This window comes from Mesoplodon bidens, assembly GCF_964165515.1.
Source record: "Mesoplodon bidens genome assembly, chromosome: 3".
In the NCBI taxonomy this organism is placed as follows: Eukaryota; Metazoa; Chordata; class Mammalia; order Artiodactyla; family Ziphiidae; genus Mesoplodon; species Mesoplodon bidens.
The window spans coordinates 61,535,605-61,556,571 of NC_138178.1; the positions used below are offsets into that span (position 1 = coordinate 61,535,605).

The 20,967-nt window shown below is 41.1% G+C and overlaps 2 protein-coding genes and 1 pseudogene across 4 annotated transcripts in view; 2 read left to right on the top strand and 1 right to left on the bottom strand.

The window, feature by feature from the left end:
• The window catches only part of BBS4 (Bardet-Biedl syndrome 4), a 426,848-nt gene that overhangs the window by 181,038 nt on the left and 224,843 nt on the right, over positions 1-20,967 (top strand). The gene's annotated exons all lie outside the window — the stretch shown is intronic.
• On the top strand, positions 97-20,401 carry TMEM202 (transmembrane protein 202; the record flags this gene model as incomplete). 2 transcript variants are annotated; one of them, XM_081228027.1, is made up of 5 exons in its annotated part: positions 12,626-12,706; positions 12,957-13,212; positions 18,561-18,710; positions 19,044-19,175; positions 19,803-20,401. In XM_081228027.1, 5 exons carry the CDS (start codon positions 12,626-12,628, stop codon positions 19,997-19,999), a joined length of 816 nt encoding a protein of 271 aa, XP_081084153.1. In that variant the 3' UTR covers positions 20,000-20,401. The 2 variants fall into 2 exon arrangements, 1 of the variants encoding a protein (XP_081084153.1); XR_014015344.1 differs by lacking the exons at positions 12,626-12,706; positions 12,957-13,212; positions 19,044-19,175; positions 19,803-20,401 and adding exons at positions 97-191; positions 2,338-2,408 and having other exon boundaries at positions 18,561-18,618.
• Positions 9,207-10,044, bottom strand: LOC308613911 (NADH dehydrogenase (ubiquinone) complex I, assembly factor 6-like; annotated as a pseudogene). Its single transcript has 3 exons — positions 9,905-10,044; positions 9,370-9,798; positions 9,207-9,320 (listed from the first exon to the last, which is right to left on the bottom strand). The product of its transcript is annotated as an NADH dehydrogenase (ubiquinone) complex I, assembly factor 6-like (transcript).

Consider the following 20,967-nt stretch of genomic DNA (forward strand, 5'->3'; position numbering starts at 1 on the left):
GGTGCAGGCGGTTCACGGGCCTGGTGGAGCAGTAGCTAAATGCACCACCGCAGGTGTCAGTCCTGCGGTCACAGAACTATAAGCGCACCAGAGGGTAGAAGCCCCACGTGGGGAGGCCGAGTGGGCGAGCGAGAAAGGAAAGTTTCCCGAATCGTGAATACGGAATAAGAGATCGCGAGGCCTGCTGGGAGGTAAAGGACGTCACAGGCCCAGGGAACTTAAGAAAGAAAAAAATGGAGGCTTAAAAGCACAGCTCCTTTTGTTGCTGTGGGTCAGAAAGGGGCTGGAATTAGGTAGTAAGAATGGCTCAGCTAGAGAGGGCATCATAAGATCACAAAAATGGGATCTACTTACGACTGGGGAAAAAATGTATACTTTCACAGCAAGCTTGAGGCGTCCCATTTCCAGCCTCTGGTGTAGGCTCTTCCTTTAATGGTTGATAATCTCCTAGTAACCGCCCCCAATTCCTCTCCTCGCAGACAAAACTCCGCGAACAGGTAGGTCCGGTACTTACTGCAAGCAGTAAGACATTGCTTGAACTTTGGGTGCAAGCTGGAGAATACCCAGAGATAAGATAGGTCTTATACCCAGAGGTAAGATAGGTCTTATACCCAGAGAGAAGTTCCGCAGGGGTTTACATAGGAAGTCCGAGAGTCAGGACTTCATTTTGTGGGCAATTGAAAATCAGCCCAAAGATTTGCATTTTAGAAATCTCATGTTGAATAGTCGGATGGATAAGAAACCAGTTAGGGAGAGCTTTTTTTTTTTTTTTAATTGGAGGTGGAAGATAAGACCTTGAACTATAGCAGTGGGAAAGGAAGAGAGCTGTAGATCCAGGAAATAGTGGATCTGCTCAGAAGCAGAGGGGTTAATACACGAGAGGCTTGAGGGCTGATCAGTGAGAACACAGTTACTTACTGAGTCAGGGACCCTGTCTTCCTTGCTCACCACTATATTATCAGAGCACAGTACCAGGAGAGAGAAGTAATTTACATAGAAGAGTCACAAAATGAAGGAACTGGACCCCAATAAGGAGACTGTAAAAATTGTTAATGAAAATACTTAGAGATTATTGTCGAGAGAATATTCCAAACCTATTATTCCAGTTATCCTCTATCTGACAGTATATCAGACAATCAGAAAAGTAATGAATGACCATTAAAAGTTAAAAAAAAATCAGCATAATACAAGTAAATTTTCAGAGCCCAGCATAGAAATAGTAGCAAAAATTAAAATTAAGTTATTTAACATTACAAACTCTTTAGATTTGTATATACACAACATTGCCATCAATTTTGACAGTAGATGAATAACAAAAATAATGACACAGATAATATATAGTATATAATATCTGGTTGTTTTCTCTGTTTTTCTGTTTACTAAAGACAACTTGTTAAATGAATAAAACATGATTAATTTCCATATCTATAGCATCTAATAAAATTACATATCAGAAAAAGAATTCACTGTCAGACAATGTGTCCAGAATTTTGGTTCATAAAGTAGTGTCATCAGTGTAGAAGGAGAGAGGAGGGAATGACTAATTTTGCCTGGGGAAGTCTTTCAAAGAGGAAGTGGTTTGAGCTGGCTTCCAGAACATGAGTTGGCAGGGAAGGGGAGCATGGGCAGAGCATAGAGGTGTGGAAGAAGATGGCATATTGAGCATAGGGTTTTGGGGGATAGCAAGGCAAAAATGTGCCGTGATTATCTCACTTCTACCATATTCTCTTCTCCTTGGAATGCCTTTCCCACCTCCCACTCCCACCACTTACTTGAAGGTCTAAAGTTATATTTTACCACCCTGTAAATCTCTGACTTCTCACACCTGGGTAAGATCTCATAGCCCTCTGAGCTTATCTCCATCAGAGCACTTACCTCAATATTGTAATTGCCTGTCCATTTGTCTGTATCCCTTAAGTAAAAGTTCCTTAAGGGCAGGTTCTGTGTTCACTGTTGTATTCCTAGCCCTGGGCACAGTGTCTGGCACATAGTAGATTCTTAATAAAGACTTGTTAAATAAGTGAAAGGCCCAGAATATCTCTTTTCCTATTTAGCATCTACTTATCCTTCAGGTCTTAGCCTAGACCAGACCAACAAGTATGTTGTGAATGGAGTACCAGTGTGCTGAGACAGTGACCACCCCCTCCCCTCAATCCTTGGGGTGGCCAGGCAGAGCCTGGGGTAGCTAGACATCCTGGTCAGTCATCTCCAGCCAAGAACAATCACCTGTATGTGCTCTGATGTGAGAAACTTTGGGAAGCACTTAGACATCTCCTCTAGGATGTTTCTTTATGGCACCCTCATTGCAGCCTCTTTACTTGTCCATGTTCTCCACAGACGACATGCTGAATGAGTGGTATCTTTTCCACAGTTGTATCCTTACTGCCTGAGCCAAGAATCTGCACATAGTAAGTGTTCAGCAAGTATTTGTTGAATGAATGAGGAAGCATTTGTATTAAATTTTGAAAGAATTTCATTGTGTAGAGGAAAGAGCAATCCATGGAGAAGGACTGCAGTCTAGAAAGAAAACTCCATCTAAGTTGTTCACTTTAAGATCCCCAGGTTCTGGAACAGCACCTGGCACATCATAGTCATTTAATGGATATTTTTGAATGAATAGAATGAAATGGCAAATGAACCTAGGCAGAGATCTCTGAAGAATCTGGTGTGATACCAGGGATGTGAGCAATTCTGTTTTACTAGAACCAATAGTGCATAAAGGGAAATACGGATAAAAATAATTTTAGAAAAAGTAAGTTGAAGCTGGATAATGAAGTAAGGAAAGGAGGAAATTATTGATCAAGGTACTGTGTACTAGATACATGTTATCTTCTTTATCTCTCACAACAACTGTGTGAAATTGTGTATCATCTACATTTTACAGATGAGGAAGCAGGCTCTGACAATTAAAATAACTTGACCAAGGCCCCATAGATAGTTGTCAGAACCAGTATTTGGACCCAGGTCTTCTATGCCAAAATCTGTTGCTTTTACATCTATCATACTTCCTTGAAAGCTAGGCTGAAGATTGTATTGGGCTTTTACTCTTGAGTCTATGGGAAGCTAGAGAAATTTCTTTAGCTGCAGAGTGACAAGACCAGAGCTGAAATTTGCTAAGATTAATCCGTTAACATATATAGGAGGAATCAAATGGGGAAAGCCATGTGCAGGTAGATTGGGGCTGAGGCTTAGGTTGAAGCTGAGGCTGAGCCTGTTGGCTCAGAGCTCTCTAAAACAACCTGACCATTCTCACATGCTATGGGGCTCAGGAAATGCAGGCCCCAATTCACCTGAGATCAATGGCTTCATTTTTCCTCTTCCACATCGGCTAGCCAGACCAGTGAGACTTAAGCTTTGTTCAATTTGTCAAAGTTTACAGAAGTGGAGATGGCCCAAATTATCTATGGTCCCTGACTCTCTTTAGACTCATCCCAATTCACATGGAGCCATCCCTACCTCTGCTGTACCCTGTTACCTCCAGCTCCTCCCATGCTGTTTCCAGAATTACAGAATGCTACCCAATGTACCACTACTAAACATGTACAGCATTCCTTGGGGATACTAAAAATATTTCTGTGTCCAGTTTGTCTTTTTTTTTTGAGCCTTATCCCCTCTTCTCTCCTATTTAGTCATATAACTATTCTAGTTATCTTTTCAGGCTTACTCCCTAATTCTTTTTTTTTTTTTGGTTGCGCTGGGTCTTAGTTGCAGCAGGCAGCCTCCTTACTTGTGGCTTGCGGGCTCCTTAGTTGCAGCTCGCTGGCTCCTTAGTTGCAGCAGGTGGGCTCCTTAGTTGCAGCTTGTGGACTCCTTAGTTGTGGCATGTGAACTCTTAGTTGCGGCATGCATGTGGGATCTAGTTCCCTGACTAGGGATCGAATCCAGACCCCCTACTTTGAGAGCGTGGAGTCTTAACCACTGCGCCACCAGGGAAGTCCCTCCCTAACTAATTCTTAACAACTTTCCCTAACTCTAGACATACATTTCTTGCAATAACTGGCCTTGTCCTATATCTATCCAATCCTAGCCTACACATAGACTTAAAAAAAATTGCCTGGATATTTACACAGGTGGTTTTCTATGGTCAGAAAATTAGAAAAACTAAAGCCCTGAGGGAACTTTCAGTAGATCTGATTGGACTTCCCTGGTGGTCCAGTGGTTAAGACTCCGTACTTCCAATGCAGGGGGCTCAGGTTCAATCCCTGGTCAGGGAACTAAGATCCTGCATGCCACGCAGCATGGCCAAAAAATTTTAAAAAACAAAACAGATCTGAGCAAAAGGAGATACAGTGGGAAAGAGGGATATGGGTCAAATGCAGTAATGTTTCAGATATAAAATGACAGAACTCAGCAACTAACTGGGTGAAGTAGGGATGGGGACAAGGGAAAGAGGAGAGAAATAGATGTACCAGTCTGGTTTCCTGAGGGAATCATGGTGCCATTAACTGAATACAAAAGGAAGAGCCAGTTTCAGAAAAAAAGATAATGAGCTCTGAGACATGCTGCTTTGGAGGAGACGGAAGGACAGCGAGTTGGAATGTCCAGCAGGGCCAAGGAAATACAGGCTGGGAGCTCAAAAGAGAGCTCTGGGGATCATCTGCTCAAAGATGACAGTTGAGATCATATGAAACAGTCAAGGGAAAAAGGAAGGAAGGCTAAAAATTAGGGGGAAAGAGGACTTTGGTGAGAGAGAAGTTTGTGAGGGACAAAAGGAGCACAGAGGAGGGATGGCAGCTAGTAGAGTAGGCTGAGCTCAGAGATGTAGATTAGGATAAAGGGCTTACCAGATAATTTGACTTGCCTCTTATCTTTAAATACAGGTCTGTCATAAGAAGCCCTCACACTGTCACAGTACGTTGATTTTATCTCCATGACATGCCTTTTGCTTGCAAGGAATAGGGACTCATGTTATTTCAGGGAAAAGGAGGTCTACTGAAGTGATACACGTAACAACCCAAAAAAGCAGAAAATCAGACTTCAGAAAGAGCAGAAATCAAGGGCCTGACTACTCTTATGACTTTTCTGTTCCACTCTGAATATCTGCTCCTCTGGTCAGTTTTCCTCTTTGCTTGTCAGTTACTTGAACTTCCTTATAATATCTGTTCCCTCATGACTTGACATTCATTGCACAAGACCCAAAATTTTCCATGACTTTCTAGCCCCTGGGTCTTCTTATTCTCCTATCTATGCCTCTGGAGACCCCACTATCTTCCAAAGCTCTGTGCAAATCAAGACTCTATTAATTTTGGCCACGCTGTGAGGCATACGGGTTCTTAGTTCCCTGACCACTGATCAAACCCGGGAACCTGGGGCCCTGGCAGTGAGAGAGCTGAATCCTAACCAATGGACCACCAGGGAATTCCCAAATCAAGATTCTCTTGATCTCCCCAGAAGAACAGAAGAATAGTGCACATGTTCCATAATTTAACCAATTCCCTATGATGCACATTTAGGTTGCTTCCAAGTTTTCTCAGTTGTAAACAATGCTACAATGACCATTGTAGAGGGTACTGGTTGCCATGCCAACATCTGTTTTCATCCTTTCTCACCAAGAATACTTGGCTTTTCATTTAGAAATTTCATCCGTCAGTTTGGTAGCTTGGATGAGACTGAAATAGCCCCAGGCCCTCCCTGGTTTAAGCCACATAATCAGGGCTACTTTCCCCACCCCCTCACTATAAACACCTGGAAACATGGGATAAGATTTTACATTCCCACCAAAAATGTGTAAAAATGCCCATTTCATTACTCTCTTCCAACACTAGTATTTATCTTTTTATTGCTATTGTTGATGCCTTGAAATTAATTTTTTAGAAGATGTATCTAATAAAATTGACAGATAAGCTCTAGCAAGATAGAAACAGGATACATGACTTCCACATCATTACAGAAAAAAAAGCTGGATCATTCTGGAAAAATAAGAGGGACAGCAGGAAGTAACATAAATATATAATTAACCAAAAATACAAAGAATAAGAGGGTAGGAATAAGCCCAATCTATCTAAACTATCACCCTATGTGTAAATAGGTTAGATCCCCCCATTAAAGGATGAAGACTCTCAAATTGAGCAAAGAACAGTCTAAATGTTGTTGATAAGAGACATTTTAAATGAAACAAAAATGATGACACTAAAAGAATGGTCAGAGATGTACCAGAAAAATGCAAACAAAAAAGAGAGCAAGGAAGGCATTTATTAACATGTGAAAAAACCCAAGACACACAGAAGTTAAATGGAGCAAAGAAGAATATTTTTAATGATAAAAGTTACAATTCAAAAAGAAGATAGACATCACAAACCATTAGACACCTAACAAATATATATAAAGCAAAAACCAGAAGAAATATAAGGGAAAAGAAAAAATTATAATCATAGTGAGACATTTAACATTTCTCTGAGAATATTTTATCAGGTGCAGAAAAATAAGAATAGGAACATCTTGAATGATATCATTAATAACTTAATTATAATAGGTTTAGAATCTTATCTCCCTCACAAATACATTTAAAATTTTGTGTCTCATACGTTGTTATTAAATGTCCACAGGACATTTAGAAAAACTGGCAAAAAGGTAAACATTACTTTTTTGAATTCTTATAGGACATGTTCTTTGACCATAATATATCAAAATTAAGGGGAGAAAAAAATCTAAACATGTAGATATACTTTTAAAATTCTAAATAATTCTTGGGCCAACTATAAAAACAAATACTCCTAGAAGTATATCAGAATAATAATATATCCTGTCCAAACATATTTTATTACAGGAATGTAAAACTAGTTAAACAATATGAAATGTATTAAGGCAATGTTTATGTTAAATAGGTTAAAAAAGAAAGACCATATTCTAGAGGTTCAGATGGAATTTGATACAGCTATTCTAAATTAGAAATCTTGATGAAATAGAAATAGAATGAAACTTTTTTAACATGAAAATGAATGTACATATGAAACGAAAAGCAATAGAGTTCATTCCACTAAAGTCAAGAGTAAGATAAGCATGCCCACTATCCTTAATAAAACTGTCCAATCAGTGCAATAAGACACATTTTCTAAAGGAAAAGACAGGATTATCATTATTTTCAGATGATATGATGTTTACTTAGAAAATTCAAGAGAATTATCCAAAGAAACTATTAGAATGAAAATAATTCAGTCAAGTGTCCTGACAAAAGATAAATACATAGAAAAAGATAGCGTATTTTTATGTTAGCAATAACAAATTAAGAAATAAAATGGAAATTTTTGATTCACAAAAGCAAGTGGATTGGGCTTCCCTGGTGGCGCAGTGGTTAAGAATCCGCCTGCCAATGCAGGGGACATGGTTTTGAGCCCTGGTCCGGGAAGATCCCACATGCTGCGGAGCAAATAAGCCCGTGCGCCACAACTACTGAGCCTACACTCTAGGGCCCGCGAGCCACAACTACGACTAGAGACCGTGCTGCGCAGCAAGAGAAGCCACCACAATGAGAAGCCCACACACGGCAACGAAGAGTGGCCCCCGCTCACCGCAACTAGAGAGAGCCTGTGTGCAGCAACGAAGACGCAATGAAGATCCAACGCAACCAAAAAATAAATAAATAAATTTATTTATTTATTAAAAAAAAACAAACAAGTGAGTTTATGTAAAGCACCTAGCACAGTTCCTAGTAGATAAGGTTATATAAATAAGCTATAACAATAAAATATTGATTTTATAGATTCCTAGAGGTGAAATTACCAAGACAAAAGATACATTTTTAAGATTCTTGATTTAAAAAAAGATTCTTGATATATGTATCTAATTTTTTTAACTCTTTATTAAAGTATAGCATAAATATAGAACTCTGGTAATCAGTGCCCAAATCAAGAAATAGAACATCTCCAGCACCCCAAAAGTCCCTTCCTAGTCCTTAGTCATTTTCCTCCCAAGGGTATTTCTGACTTCTGACAACACTGATTTGCCAGTTTTGCCCTTCATTTGAGTGGAATCATACATATGTACTCTTCTGTGTCTGGCTTCTTTTGCTCAGCATTATGTTTATGAGATTTATCCATATTTCATGTGCTTGTAGATTACTCATATTGCTGTATAGTATTTCCTTGTATGAATGTACCACAATTTTCCATTCTTCTGCTGCTGGGCAACTGGGTAGTTCCCAGTTTGGGGCTATTATAAAAAGTGTTGCTGGGAGCATTATACATGTCTTTTGGTGGACATAAGGACACTTTCCTTTTGCATACCTACGTACATTGAAAAGGGCATGTGTTTATTCAGCTCCAGCAGATACTGCCAAGTAGTTTTTCAATGTGATTCTACCAATTTACACTACCAAAAGGAGCGTATGAGAGTTCCAGTTGCTCCACATACTTGCCAATATTTTTTCATTAGAGCCATTCTGATGGAAGTGTAGTGATATTGCATTGTGGTTTTAATTTGCACTTCCCTGATGACTAATGAAATTGAGCACCTTTTTATATGTATTTTGCCCATTTTGATGTCTCGCAAAGCATTAATTAAGGACTTTGCTCATTTTCCTAGTAGGTTGTTTTCTTTCCTATTGATTTGTAAGAGTTCTTAATATATTCTTGCTACAAGCCCTTTGTTAGATATAAACGTTGCAATACCTTATCCCACTCTGTGGATTGTCTTTTTACTCTCAATGGTATCTTCCTGTGAACAGAAGTTCTTAATTTCAGCATAATTCAATTTATCAAAATTTTCCTTTGTGGCTAATGCTTTTTCATGTCCTGTTTAAATAAGGCTTTGATAGCTAGCCTTTCTTCCTTCCTTCCTTCCTTTCTTGGCTGTGTTGGGCCTTAGTTGCGGCATGTGGACTCTTCGTTGCAGTGCATGGGCTTCTCTCTAGTTGTGGCATGCGGATTTTCTCTCTCTGGTTGTGGTGTGCAGGCTCCAGAGCACGTGGGCTCTGTGGTTTGTGGCACGTGGGCTCTCTCATTGAGGCATCGGGGCTCAGTAGTTGTGGCGCGCAGGCTTAGTTGCCCCGCAGCATGGGGGATCTTAGTTCCCTGACCAGGGATGTAACCCGAGTCCCCTGCATTGGAAGGTGGATTCTTTACCACTGGACCGCCAGGGAAGTCCTTTGTGTCCTGTTTAAAAAAAGAAAAAATCTTGGTCTACTTCAAGATCACAAAGATGTTACGTTTTTTCTAACCAAAATTGCTTTTTTTTTTCAGTACCATAAAATTATTTTAATATCTTTTTCTCTATGACTGAGTATACAAAGATAATGGAAGTAATGTATTTTTCTGCTATCAAGATGGGTAGAATATATCAAAATCCACCTATTGAATTTTCTTTAGATAGTCCTCCAAAGCATCCTGAAGAAAGGCAGGAAGTTTTCACTTTCACTTTGTGGAAGGACCTAGCATGCTTTAAGTACAAATATGCCTGGCTAGTAATGACGTATATCATGTCTCTCACATTTTTATCATTGGTTCTTCTGTAGAAAACCCTCTTGTGAAACACCATGTGCTGTATTTGTCAAACACACAAATATCTGAGGGGAGGAACACCGTTCTTCGGCCACTATGATAGGACATTGCTCTTACATATATGACAATTCCTTGTGCTTTTCCAGTGTGACTTGTGGCATGATCTGCACCAAGATCCTTTATACCCAGTACTTCTAGTCTTAAATAAGGAAGAGAGCTCTGTGTGTTTTCTGCATAACTGTACAGTTTCTGTGTATTATGATATGCTGTGTCATCCAAACTTTTTTCTCCTTCATCAATGATTTTTAGAAGCCATATTTTGGTCAGATTATGTCTTTTGACAGCAGCTCCCCATCCACTTTTTCTTCTCAGTCCCTCATGTGGGGCCCTGGCTTTCCATCTTACTGGGGCTCTGTGAAGTCAATCTGGGGCCCAGAAACAGGGCCTGCTCTGCTGGTGTGCAGACCTGCCGTAGTTCAATAGCCACAGGCTGATGGGGCGGATTATCACAGTATATATAGTCCACAGTTTTTTTTCAAAACTGCATTCACATCAGTCCAATTGTTTTCTCAGAGGCCGAGTCTTTAATCAGCCTGAGCCAGTTCCACATTGAAGGCCCTCAATGCAAGAGCAGAGCTTTGGGATTCTGCAGGGAGCAGCAGGGAACATAAATAGCCATCATGATATTGTTTCTGCAGCAGCTCCACATAGTATCATTCTGTGCTCAAAGCACTCGGTCCACTGTCCATGGCCATGCTTCCCCTGGGGCACCACCGGCCTGGAAGCGGAGGTGGTGGCACAGACTGGGGACCCCAAATTGCTTTTTAAGGTAGGTGAATCACAATATACACAGCCATAAGATGTGAATAAATGCTTGTTTTGTCATATGCATCCCAGGCCCTAGCAAGTTCCAAGCTGGCCTGAACATCTGCCTTTTTGGTAGCGTTGAAATAGGCCTGGGAGTTGAAGGGTGCCTGACCTATTCCTTTAATAGCTAGAGGGTTGCATCATTTGCCAAATCAGACACTGTTCACAAAATGACCTCCTTACATCAGTATCATCTCTTTGGTAATGTGCTTGTTTACTGCTGCTACTAGAGGGGTGAGGGGTGATGCATCCTTTCCATTAACACAAGTATTTCACCTGTCTCATGGTGGCCTGTGCCAAGGCCATGCTCGAGCAATCTTGGAAAGACAGTTAAAACTTAATAATAATAGATAGTATTTAGTAAGCACGTATTAATTGCTCACCATTATAGTATATTTATCAATAATATCAATATCCATCAATAATAATATTTATCGTGCAGTTATGAAGGCACTGTGCCAAGAGCGTTATGTGTGTTATCTCATTTCATCTTCACATTAATTCTATGAGACAGGAATGATTATTATCCCAGTTTTAGAAATGAGGGAACTGAAGTTCAGTGAGGTTAAGGAAATTTCCCAAAGGAACTTGGCCAGTAAGTGTCGGAACTAAGTAAGTGCTCAACCAGGATGGAAACACAGGCCTGTCTATTCACAGCCTATGTTAGCTCTGTAGCCATACACGTGTATCTAACAGATATGCTGTACAAGTCAGTTTGATGCAGCTGCAAAAGTCTTTCTTATAATCATGCCAGTAGGGCTAGAGTATCCCAGCAATTAAAACTTAACAATATAATTGCATAGCATGGCATAAAAGACTCTTTGTGATCTAGCCCTTACCTCTATATGCAACCCTCAACCCTCATCTTTGATTTGCACCAAGTAGAACCACCCTGCTTCTAGTGCCCTGAGAACTTCATGGTGTTCATGGCTTTCTGCCTTGAGACATACTATTCTCTTTGTTTCACATTCCCTTCCACTTGTTTATTTGTCAAATTCCTTTAAAATCCAGCTAAGACATTGTCTTTTCCAGTAAACCTTCCCTAATTTCCCTCTGACAGTGCTAAATGTTCTGTTCTCTGTATCAACCTCTGTATTTAATATAAAAATGTGTTGCTCACTCATTCATTCAACATTAAATACTATTCTTTTCAGGCAGTAGGCTAAGTACTAGGAGACAGAGAGTCAAGTAACACTTTTGCAGAAGGAAGACTATATTGCTAAAGCATGTACGTAACCTAGCTAGTCGTTCCCACCAGCTGAAATAAAGAATAGGTTTCAACAAGTTGGGGTGGGTGGGGAGAGCGTATACTGGGAGGAAAGTGTGATGGGACATTCTGATTCAGCCAAACTTAGGAAAACAAGAGTTGGTAATCCAGCCGGGCATTTGTTTGAATCAACGTTCATGCTGTGGAACAGGATGACATCTGTTCAGCATCTTGGATTGATTTTGAGCCCTTGTGGGGAAAGGAGTTAGGACCAATGCTGAGAGAGTTGTTTAAGAAGGAGATTCTGAGGTACTCTGTGTGTATGTTTTGCTGCTGTGGAGCCAGGGAAAGGCCAGTCTCTTCACTTCCACACAGAACCCAACTCTGCTGCATTATCTTGAGGGGTAGCTTTCCGCATGTTGGCTGGTATCCCCCTGGGGTGGGATACTGGCATTTTTACAGGCCCTGTGTCAGCAGTGGCCTTGGCAGAGGCTGTACCCTTGAATGGCTTCATGGGTAGAGGGTATTGAAGAGGGGGAACCAGAGCAAAAAAGGAAAACAAAGGTGGATGCCAAATGAAGGCCTATGGCTGACAGACTGGTTCTTCCACCTATGAGACACACCTGGGGTCTTCCACTTAAAATTGGGGCAAGAACATGAATTCTGGGCTGCTGAGATATATCTATATATATAGACATATTTATATATATCTTGGTAGATTAAGATCATATAATCTTAAATTATAACCACAAACTATTGAGTCCTGGAGACATCAGAGTTATCCTTTTTTATTTGCTTTTAGGGAACTATGTCTTATTTATCTTTATGTCCCAGGACCTATCACAAAGCCTGACTGACACACAGCAACTGGTGACAAAATATTTGTGGATTTATTTAATAAAGGAGTTAGGAGGCGTCAGAGAAGGAGGGTGAAGAGCATCACACATACACGCACATGCTTAGAACGTGATGATTTCTTCCTGGTCTGATCAGACCCAGAGTATGAAGCAGAAATGGGATATACGCCACAGTTTCCAACCCCTTTGGATTCTGTCCGTGTGTATGAGGACATGCTGAGACAAGTTCCGTGGCAGTTAGAAGTGAACTGGCTACCAAGATGGAGAGGAAGGAGCAATTAATCTTTACCTTCTACTGTCCCAAGTTTCCCAAAGTCAAGGGGTACCGGAAATACCAAAGGGTGAGGAGGTACCGAATTGTAGTTCAGATGGGAAGAGGAGGACTTGTTTAAAGGCAGGTCTAGACAGAGTGTCCTAAAGATAGGGAAAAGATGACCCAGAAATATTTGTTTTTTACAGAAGGGGTAGGGAAAGCTATCCACCAATCGAAGCCACATGGGGGTACTTGAGGCAGAAAAGAGCAGGAGACCCTGGGGGTCAAGGGTTATCTTTTTGGGTAGGCAATATCTTCCTCATCCCTCATCCTTGTAGCCTACCCTCCCCACCAACCAACATCCGAGTGCCTCGATGTCACCCCAGAGGCTGCAGCAGCATGTGGATCAGACACACACCTACATCCGAATGTTCTGTGGCAGCCTCTGTGGTTTTAGCCTCCTAATGCTGATCTGCGTGTCCCCACTGAACTGGGTGCAGTTCCTGGTGATCAACAATGGCCTTGAGCTCTACGCAGGACTCTGGATCTCATGCAACCACGAGCTGTGCTGGAGCCACACACCCAAGCCACCCTGTGAGTGCCACTAAACTGAATGCCACAGGCCCCACAGTTCCAGAGTTTTCTGCCCCAATGGCCCTTCGTCTTTCTTCCTCCAAGATCTTTTGCCCCTCACCTCTCCAAGTCTAGGAGGGATCTCAGCCAGATTGTGAACATGGCCGTTCTTCTCTTTGGTGTCCTTGGTGTACTCTTTCTCCCTCCTACCCCAGGTTGTTTCCCCTCCCAAATTATGAGTTGATAGTCTCTTTACCCTCTGGGAAGAACTCGTTTGTCATTTATGAGCTGTTCCTGTGATGCAAAGAGATTGTTATTCTAATGTGGTTCGCAGAAACAGAAGTGATTGATCATAGCTGGGAGACAGAACAAAGTGTCTCAACCTCCATCAGATTTAACTTTCTAGGTCAGTTTGTTCTTATGCTAGCAACAGAAGAGAAGTTAAATGCATGTCAGATATGTAGTATAACAAATGCCAGCTATTTAGAGAATAAATTGTCAAATTTTATGTGAATTTAAGTAAATCTGAAGATGCAACACATAATATTTAAAAATAAATGTCTAGGGCTAGAAGATACCATATGCATGAGGCTTTTCAACCAGAACTAAGACTTAGAGGAAAGCTAAAACTACACGAAAGAGTTTCCCCAACATCTGCAAGAGAAACATTTACACAAAGAACAGGTATTGTGAAAGAAAACATACATGAGTAAAGTGTTTATTTCACTTCTTAGATTAAACAGGAGTCCCAGATTTGGGGGGAGGGGAGACCTAGGCCCAACCCTGAAGTGGAGCATCACTTATTTGGCTCATGCTTTGTATTTGGAACTAAGGAGCAGGATCGTAAAGCGAGATCTTCGGAGGAAACTAAAATCAAAGGCAGGCAGAGAATTCAACTGCATCTTCAACTGCAAATAAAAACTAGAGAAAATAATTGCAACAAATATGAAAGATAAAAGGTTAATGGCCTTAATATATATATATAAGATATACAAATTATTATTACAAAAAAGACAAATACCCCAATAAATAAATTTTTTGTAAACAATTCACAAAACAGAAACTACAGATGTCTAATAAACATGGGAAAAATGACTTTAACCTCAATCAGCCATTAAAGAATGGCGAATCAAATGAACGATGAGATAGGATTTTTCAGCCATGACATTAAAAGAGATTTGTAAATGGTAATACACAATGCTGCACACTCCCATACGCACTGAGGACACATAAATAGGAACAACTAAAGCAATATGATTATGTGCATCCAGAGATTTACACTCACTAATTCCATTTCTGGAGAAATGGAGTGAGAGACATAGGCAGAAAAATTAAGCTGCAATTATATTTATGTAACCCAGGCTAAACCTCAGGCCTTGAGATTATTATTTAAATCTTTAATGAGTCAGAATCTTGAAATGTTGCCACTTAAAGCAGTTTATTTCATGGAGCTTTGAATTCACCTATGAGGCCAACGGTTAATCGTTTGGAGAATGTCAACTAAGTGAGTCCTTAAGTACACAATTGTAAGTCAAGTATCCACCCTGTTTCCAGTGTTAACTAGTCCTAATTCTAGGGTCAGTAATCAGTCTGCAATACAGATCTCATAAGGAATTCCCCAAATATAATCAGTATGTCCAGGCCTCATCAGCCTGTAACAATAATGTTATTATTGCCCAAATTGATTACTGCCCAAGTTCAAGAACTTCAAACTTTTACCTACTGGATTGCAAGAATTTAGCCCCCTCTCCCATGGTGTCCCCAGTCATTTCTTTTCTTTTTTTTTAAATAAATTTATTTATTGGCCGCATTGGATCTTCATTCCTGCATGGGGACTTTCTCTATTTTCAGAGCATGGGGGCTCCTCTTCATTGCAGTGCACGGGCTTCTCACTGTGGTGGCTTCTCTTGTTGCGGAGCACGGGCTCTAGGCATGCGGGCTCAGTAGCTGTGGCTCGCGGGCTCTAGAGTGCAGGCTCAGTAGTTGTGGCACAAGGGCTTAATTACTCCATGGTACGTGGGATCTTCCTGGACCAGGGCTTGAACCCGTGTCCCCTGCATTGGCAGGTGGATCCTTAACCACTGTGCCACCAGGGAAGCCCCCCAGTCATTTCTGAGACTTTCACTGGGGCTATCTCAAGTGGGCTCAAGTACATGTGTGCTCATGTTCCTCTGTCCTGGACTTACTTCAGGCCATTGTTCTTCTGCCTCTGTCTTCCCCTGGTTCTAGATAACTGATAGCCTCTGTGCCGTAGTAGGTAGGTAGGTAATGGGATGAAGAAAGGATGGGAGTAAAGGACACCATCCTTCACTTTTACTACTAAGTCTCAGCGTGGAACAGACCTTTCTGCTAATTTCCCCCATAGCATAGGTGAGATCAGACCATAATGTAAAAGAATGTGTTGCCACAGAGAGTAACTTGAACTGTCTTTTTTGCAGAGGGTGGGGAAGAAAGCATAGGTCTTTGGTCCAGAGCCAGGACCCCAGGAACCATCACACAATAAATACCCACAAGCTGTGTAGGGATGATTTATTCTGGTATACCAAATGGTTACAAGGGAATCTAAACACTAAGAAGATTTCAAAGCTTCCTCTCCAGGGTTCTGGGTATCCATCCAGGATCTTTTCTATTCTTACTGAGACATACAAGTAAGGCCTTTTATTAATGGGTAAGCTGCTGTAAAGACTGCTGTTTAAAAGCTGAAATAGGATTTGCTCTTACAGGAGGTAGAGGCTTAAATTCACCTTTCAGACCTTTGTTTTGTTTTGTTACATGAATTTTAAAAGACTATGAAGTTAGCCAAATGCAGCTGTTTTAGACTCTGAAGGTAAGTGTTTAGTTAGTTTGGTTAGATAATTTTTTATGCATCATTATGACTGGTAGACTTGGTTCCTTTGAGCCGTTAGACTGTACTATGCTGCAGATATTTAGTTGTTCCTGTGGACTCGTGAGTGATCTTGTTTATGGAGTTTTCAGGAGGTGAGCAGCTAAGACTGAGAAAATTGTAAGAAGAACGTGAAGGTACATTCTTCCCCTCATGGTAGAAGAAAGACTGGACTGTAACGTATCTTAGACAGGAGTTGGACTGAATATCTTAGTACTCTTTTGTTTTCTAAGTATCAGAACCCATTTGAAATAGCATAAGCTAAAGAGTGAACTTCTTTATAATGATTCAGAAGCATCTCATAGACTCCCAAAGGCAGGAAGTTTTCTGGACCTCAGGGAATTCCAGAAGAGGCTGTGATCTCAGGCAAAGAAAATCAAGTCAGCCAGTCACTCAGTCTCTCCAGAGCTCCTTTGTCACTCACCTTTGTTTATGCTTTATTTTATCTCTACAGCCCAGCTTTTCCTGTTTATTAGTATGTAAGTGCCTGAAAAAGGGGGTATACCAGGCTAGCTTTATATCTTCTTGGTTCAAGCAAGCAAAAGAGGAAATTAGCATCAATCAGTCCCAAATCCAGATATCCAAGGATCAGAGTTAAATTGGTACCCTTCCTTGGTCCTACTAGCTATAGTCAAGGGAGCTATAAGGATCCAGGGCTCTAGACAGGGACTGCTAAGGCCCATGGGGGACTGGGGGCGCAATACTGCAAAAGATGCCTATCACACTGGGCTTCATGCAGCTCAGTCTAGGCTGATGGTTCTGACTGGCTAATTCTGAACGACCCAGTTTTCAGAAAATGTGCTGCCCTTGGGTTATCATGTTTTAATGTGGCTAACTTGTTGGGGCCACATAGCACCTGACCTCTGTGTGTAGGAGTGTGGTTTCTCTTAATGGAAATTACTGTTATTGATTGTGTTAGCCAGTGATGTGTTCTAGAGAACAAAATAAAACTTAAGAGGCAGTTTGTCAACTGGGATAAGCTTGGTACTCTTCTCTCTGGGTTACTTGGAAGATGCACGTGGATTCTTAGACATAGAAGTGCTTAGAGAACTTTCAGTGGTAGGGATGACCTGGCCCTTGTTACACTGAGACAGAAAATAAGCTAGACCAGGAGGCACCCTATAAAGCAGCGGTCCCCAACCTTTTTGACACCAGGGACCAGTTTCGTGGAAGACAATTTTTCGAGGGGGAGACTGGTTCAGGCGGTAATGTGAGTGATGAGGAGCCGCAGATGAAGCTTCGCTTGCTCGTCTGCTGCTCACCACCTGCTGTGCGGCCCAGTTCCTAACAGGTGCCCAGGGGTTGGGGACCCCTGCTATAAAGGATATTGAAGATATTGGCGGATCCGTGGTATCTCAGAAAGATACATCTATATGTAATTGTAAGTTGCTCTATTTCTTAAATCTTCTGTGAAACTGCTGGGGAAGTCAAGGGAAGGATCTATTCCATGTTAGGGATATGGTAGCCAAAAGTATGGGTTGGCATGCTCCCTCTTCTGTCTTACCAACATCCAATCTGAAGGGTCAGAGCCAAAGAGAGCAGAGCTCTGGAGCCAAGAGATAAGAGAGAGAAGGAGTGTTGTGGCACTAGGGTAAGGGCATGGGAGCAAAAGAACTTCAGCAGACCTGTCCTCAAACACATGCGAGATGGGACCTTGAGAGACTCTCAGGAAAAAAAGGAGGTATTTGTGGGGTGTTACATTCCTGCAGTCCAGTAAATTGGGTCTTGAAATCATTACAGTATGGGAGTTCAGGTAAATGTGACTTCATTTTATAGTCACAGGCTGACAGGGACTGTACATGCCAGGTACATTTGAAAGAGAAAAAACAAATAGAAACAAACTCCAACAACGATAAAATCATTAAGCAAAGTATGTTGATATGATAGACTATCTTGTAGCCATTAAGTATGATGTTTACAGCAGGTGATCTGGGAAAAATCTTACCATGTAATCCTCTTAAAAATCACGAAATTCAGTATCATATCCACTGTGTACAGAGGATAGAAAAATACCAGAAAGAAACCAAATAAAATGCTAACAATGGTTGTCTTTGGGTAGTGGGATTGTGGCTGATATTCTTGCTGCTTCTTGGTACTTTTCTAGTCTCTCCAATGCTTATATTGAACATGTATTACTTTTAGAATTAGAATTAGGAACAAGAAAAAGTTTAAATTTGTGTTGTGATGTTAGAGTCACACCTCTTGTAAGCTAGTTTACATCTAAGTTAATGAATTAATATACCCAGAACTATTTGTATATTACCTTTAGTTCTACAGTGAAGGTTTTGCCTTCATAGTGAAAAATTCCAAGTATCAGTGAAGAGCTGGGAAAGAAGGTCCTTATTTGTGCCCTGGATGCCACATAGCAAGCTCAGCTTCATCCTCTTTAGTCTTCACTCCCTTCTCTAAGACTCTGTCTGGTATTCTTAAGAAGAGGTCCCCCACTGGACTAACCAGGCCTTTCCTTTCTGCATCTCCTTGGCAGATTACCTCCAATATTCCAGGGCCTTCTTTCTCATCTCTGTCCTCACCATACTTGTTGCTATTGGCTGGCTCTTCAGATCTTGCCTCCCTAGAAGAGGAAAAATGACTCCTAACTTGGATCTGAAGGTATCCACGCTCAGCTTCATCTCAGGTACAGACCTAGATGGCACGGTAATACTATGGTAAAATTGTTGAGGGGACATAGTTCCTCTGTGTGGGCTTTCATCCTCTTTTTCTTGTCCCTTTTCTCTTCTTCATTATTACATCAAGTTGCCAGCTACCTGCCTTGTCTTATTGTATAAAACATCCATTAGTTAACTTATGCCAGACCCCTTCTCTCTCCCACCTTGGTCAGTCCTTGGATTCTTATCTTCTTGATCCTTTCTATACAATATGGTGTCTGGAAGTAGATGAAGCGTTGGGGGTGGCTGTCGAGGCAGATTGAAGACACTGAGGGATATGACGTATTTTCTTCTGCTCCTAGCCTCCTGCTTGCTCCTCTGCCTCATCCTATTTCTGGCACAGGTTCACTGGCATTCTAGGGATGCCATGGAATCAGCTCTCCTATGGACCTATCATATTAATTGGGGGAGTGACTTCTTATACATGTGTGCTGGTAAGTCAGTCCCCTCCCTGCTTTATGCTAGAAGGATGGAAGGGGAAATCGTTTCTTGGAAGGGAGGTGGAATCTAAGAGAAATAGAAACACTAACTATTCCTATTAAGAACACTTATACATCTAGAAGCAGAGTGGTATGGTAAAGAAAGCACAGATTGGGAATTCCCTGGCGGTCCAGTGGTTAAGACTCTGTGCTTCCACTGCAGGGGGTGCGGGTTGGATCACAGGTTGGGGAACTAAGATCCCGCATGCTGCGTGCCGTGGCCAAAAAGCAAAAAAAAAAAAAAAAAAAAGCACAGATTTTGGAGTCTGAAAAGCTAGAATTAGTAAACTGTTCTACCACTAACTGAGGCACAGACAGGTTGAGTAACTTGCTTAAGACAACACAGAAAGTAGTGAAACTATGATTTGCATCCAGGAGGTTCTAGCTTTGTTCCAACCATGTAAGAAGTACAATAATGAAATGGAAGCACAGAAGGATAATGGAAGCCTGCTGGGGGAAGGAGGGTTGGCTTCACTGAAAAGAGGCATTTTGAGCTGAGTATTTAAAGAATGAGTTAGAATTTTAAAAGCCAAAAGGCCATCTGTCTCTTGAAACTCACCTCGACTTCTTCTCTTCTCCTAGGGATTATCTCCTTCCTCAACCACATAACTTCCAGATCTCCTCCCCTTGATCAAAATGTCACTGCAGTTCCCATAGACAAGTCAGGGATGGGGATCGGTCCAGTGACTACAGTATCGCCTGCTGAAGATGCTGGGTCAGGGTTTCAGACAGAATCTACAAGTGAGAACGAGAAAGAACTATCAAATACAGAACTGTGATGGTGATAGGGTAACCCAACTACTTCCTGTCTTAAAACGGGAGAAGCTAACTGATTAGGGAATGTTTGTGCAGATTCGAGGAAACTCTCCTAATATCATGGCCATATTACTGAAGTAGAGAGCATTAAAGCTGATGAAATGTCCTTTGTGTATGTTGCATCCAAAATATGTATGATAGTCATAAAGAAAATAATGAAAACTCACCCAAGAAAAAGTTTCTAAAAGAAAACATTAGTGTTTAGGGTCATGAATGAAAGAAACTAGCAATAGATGCAGTGCATGGATCAGAGCTCTCTTTGGGCATCAGGGATTTCATAGACCAGGATGGTCAATGTAGAAAAATGTCACCAAATTTTGTTTGAAATTTTCTTTATCGTGTGTGGCTTTGGGAATACCCAGGATGGAAGGCATTTGAACAATATTGTTGAATCTAATTGGCAATCATTACCAGAAATGGAATGAACAACAATGGAGATAATACCTACCACCCAAAGGAGGTGAGAGGTGCTGGGTAGATCCTGGGGAATCTATGACATCCCACTTCTTATGAAGATTGGTAATTTGAAAACCTTACAGTCTGTTAGGTAAACCAACTGCTTCTCCCTATGCTAGAGGTTATGTTAACCAAGCATCCATAAGCTCTCTGAAATTCTATACAAAACTTGTGTATGCTGTTTTCTGTGAAGAGGGCCATACATTCAATCAGATTCTTGATAGGCCTATGACTCTTTTGATTCCTTAGATTATGTTTTACTGAGCCAAATGAGGCTAAAGGACTTTCTCCAGCCTAAGTATATACATGGACAAAGTTAAAATTTTTTCCATGTTTTGTATACTGTTTAAGACTGAGTAAGGGTGGGGGAATTCAGGCAATCACATGGATCTTTTGATGGCTAAAGATCCCTTTTAAACTTAGACCAGATTCCATGCAGAAGGTTCCTGATCTTCATCTTGTCCTTTATTCCTTT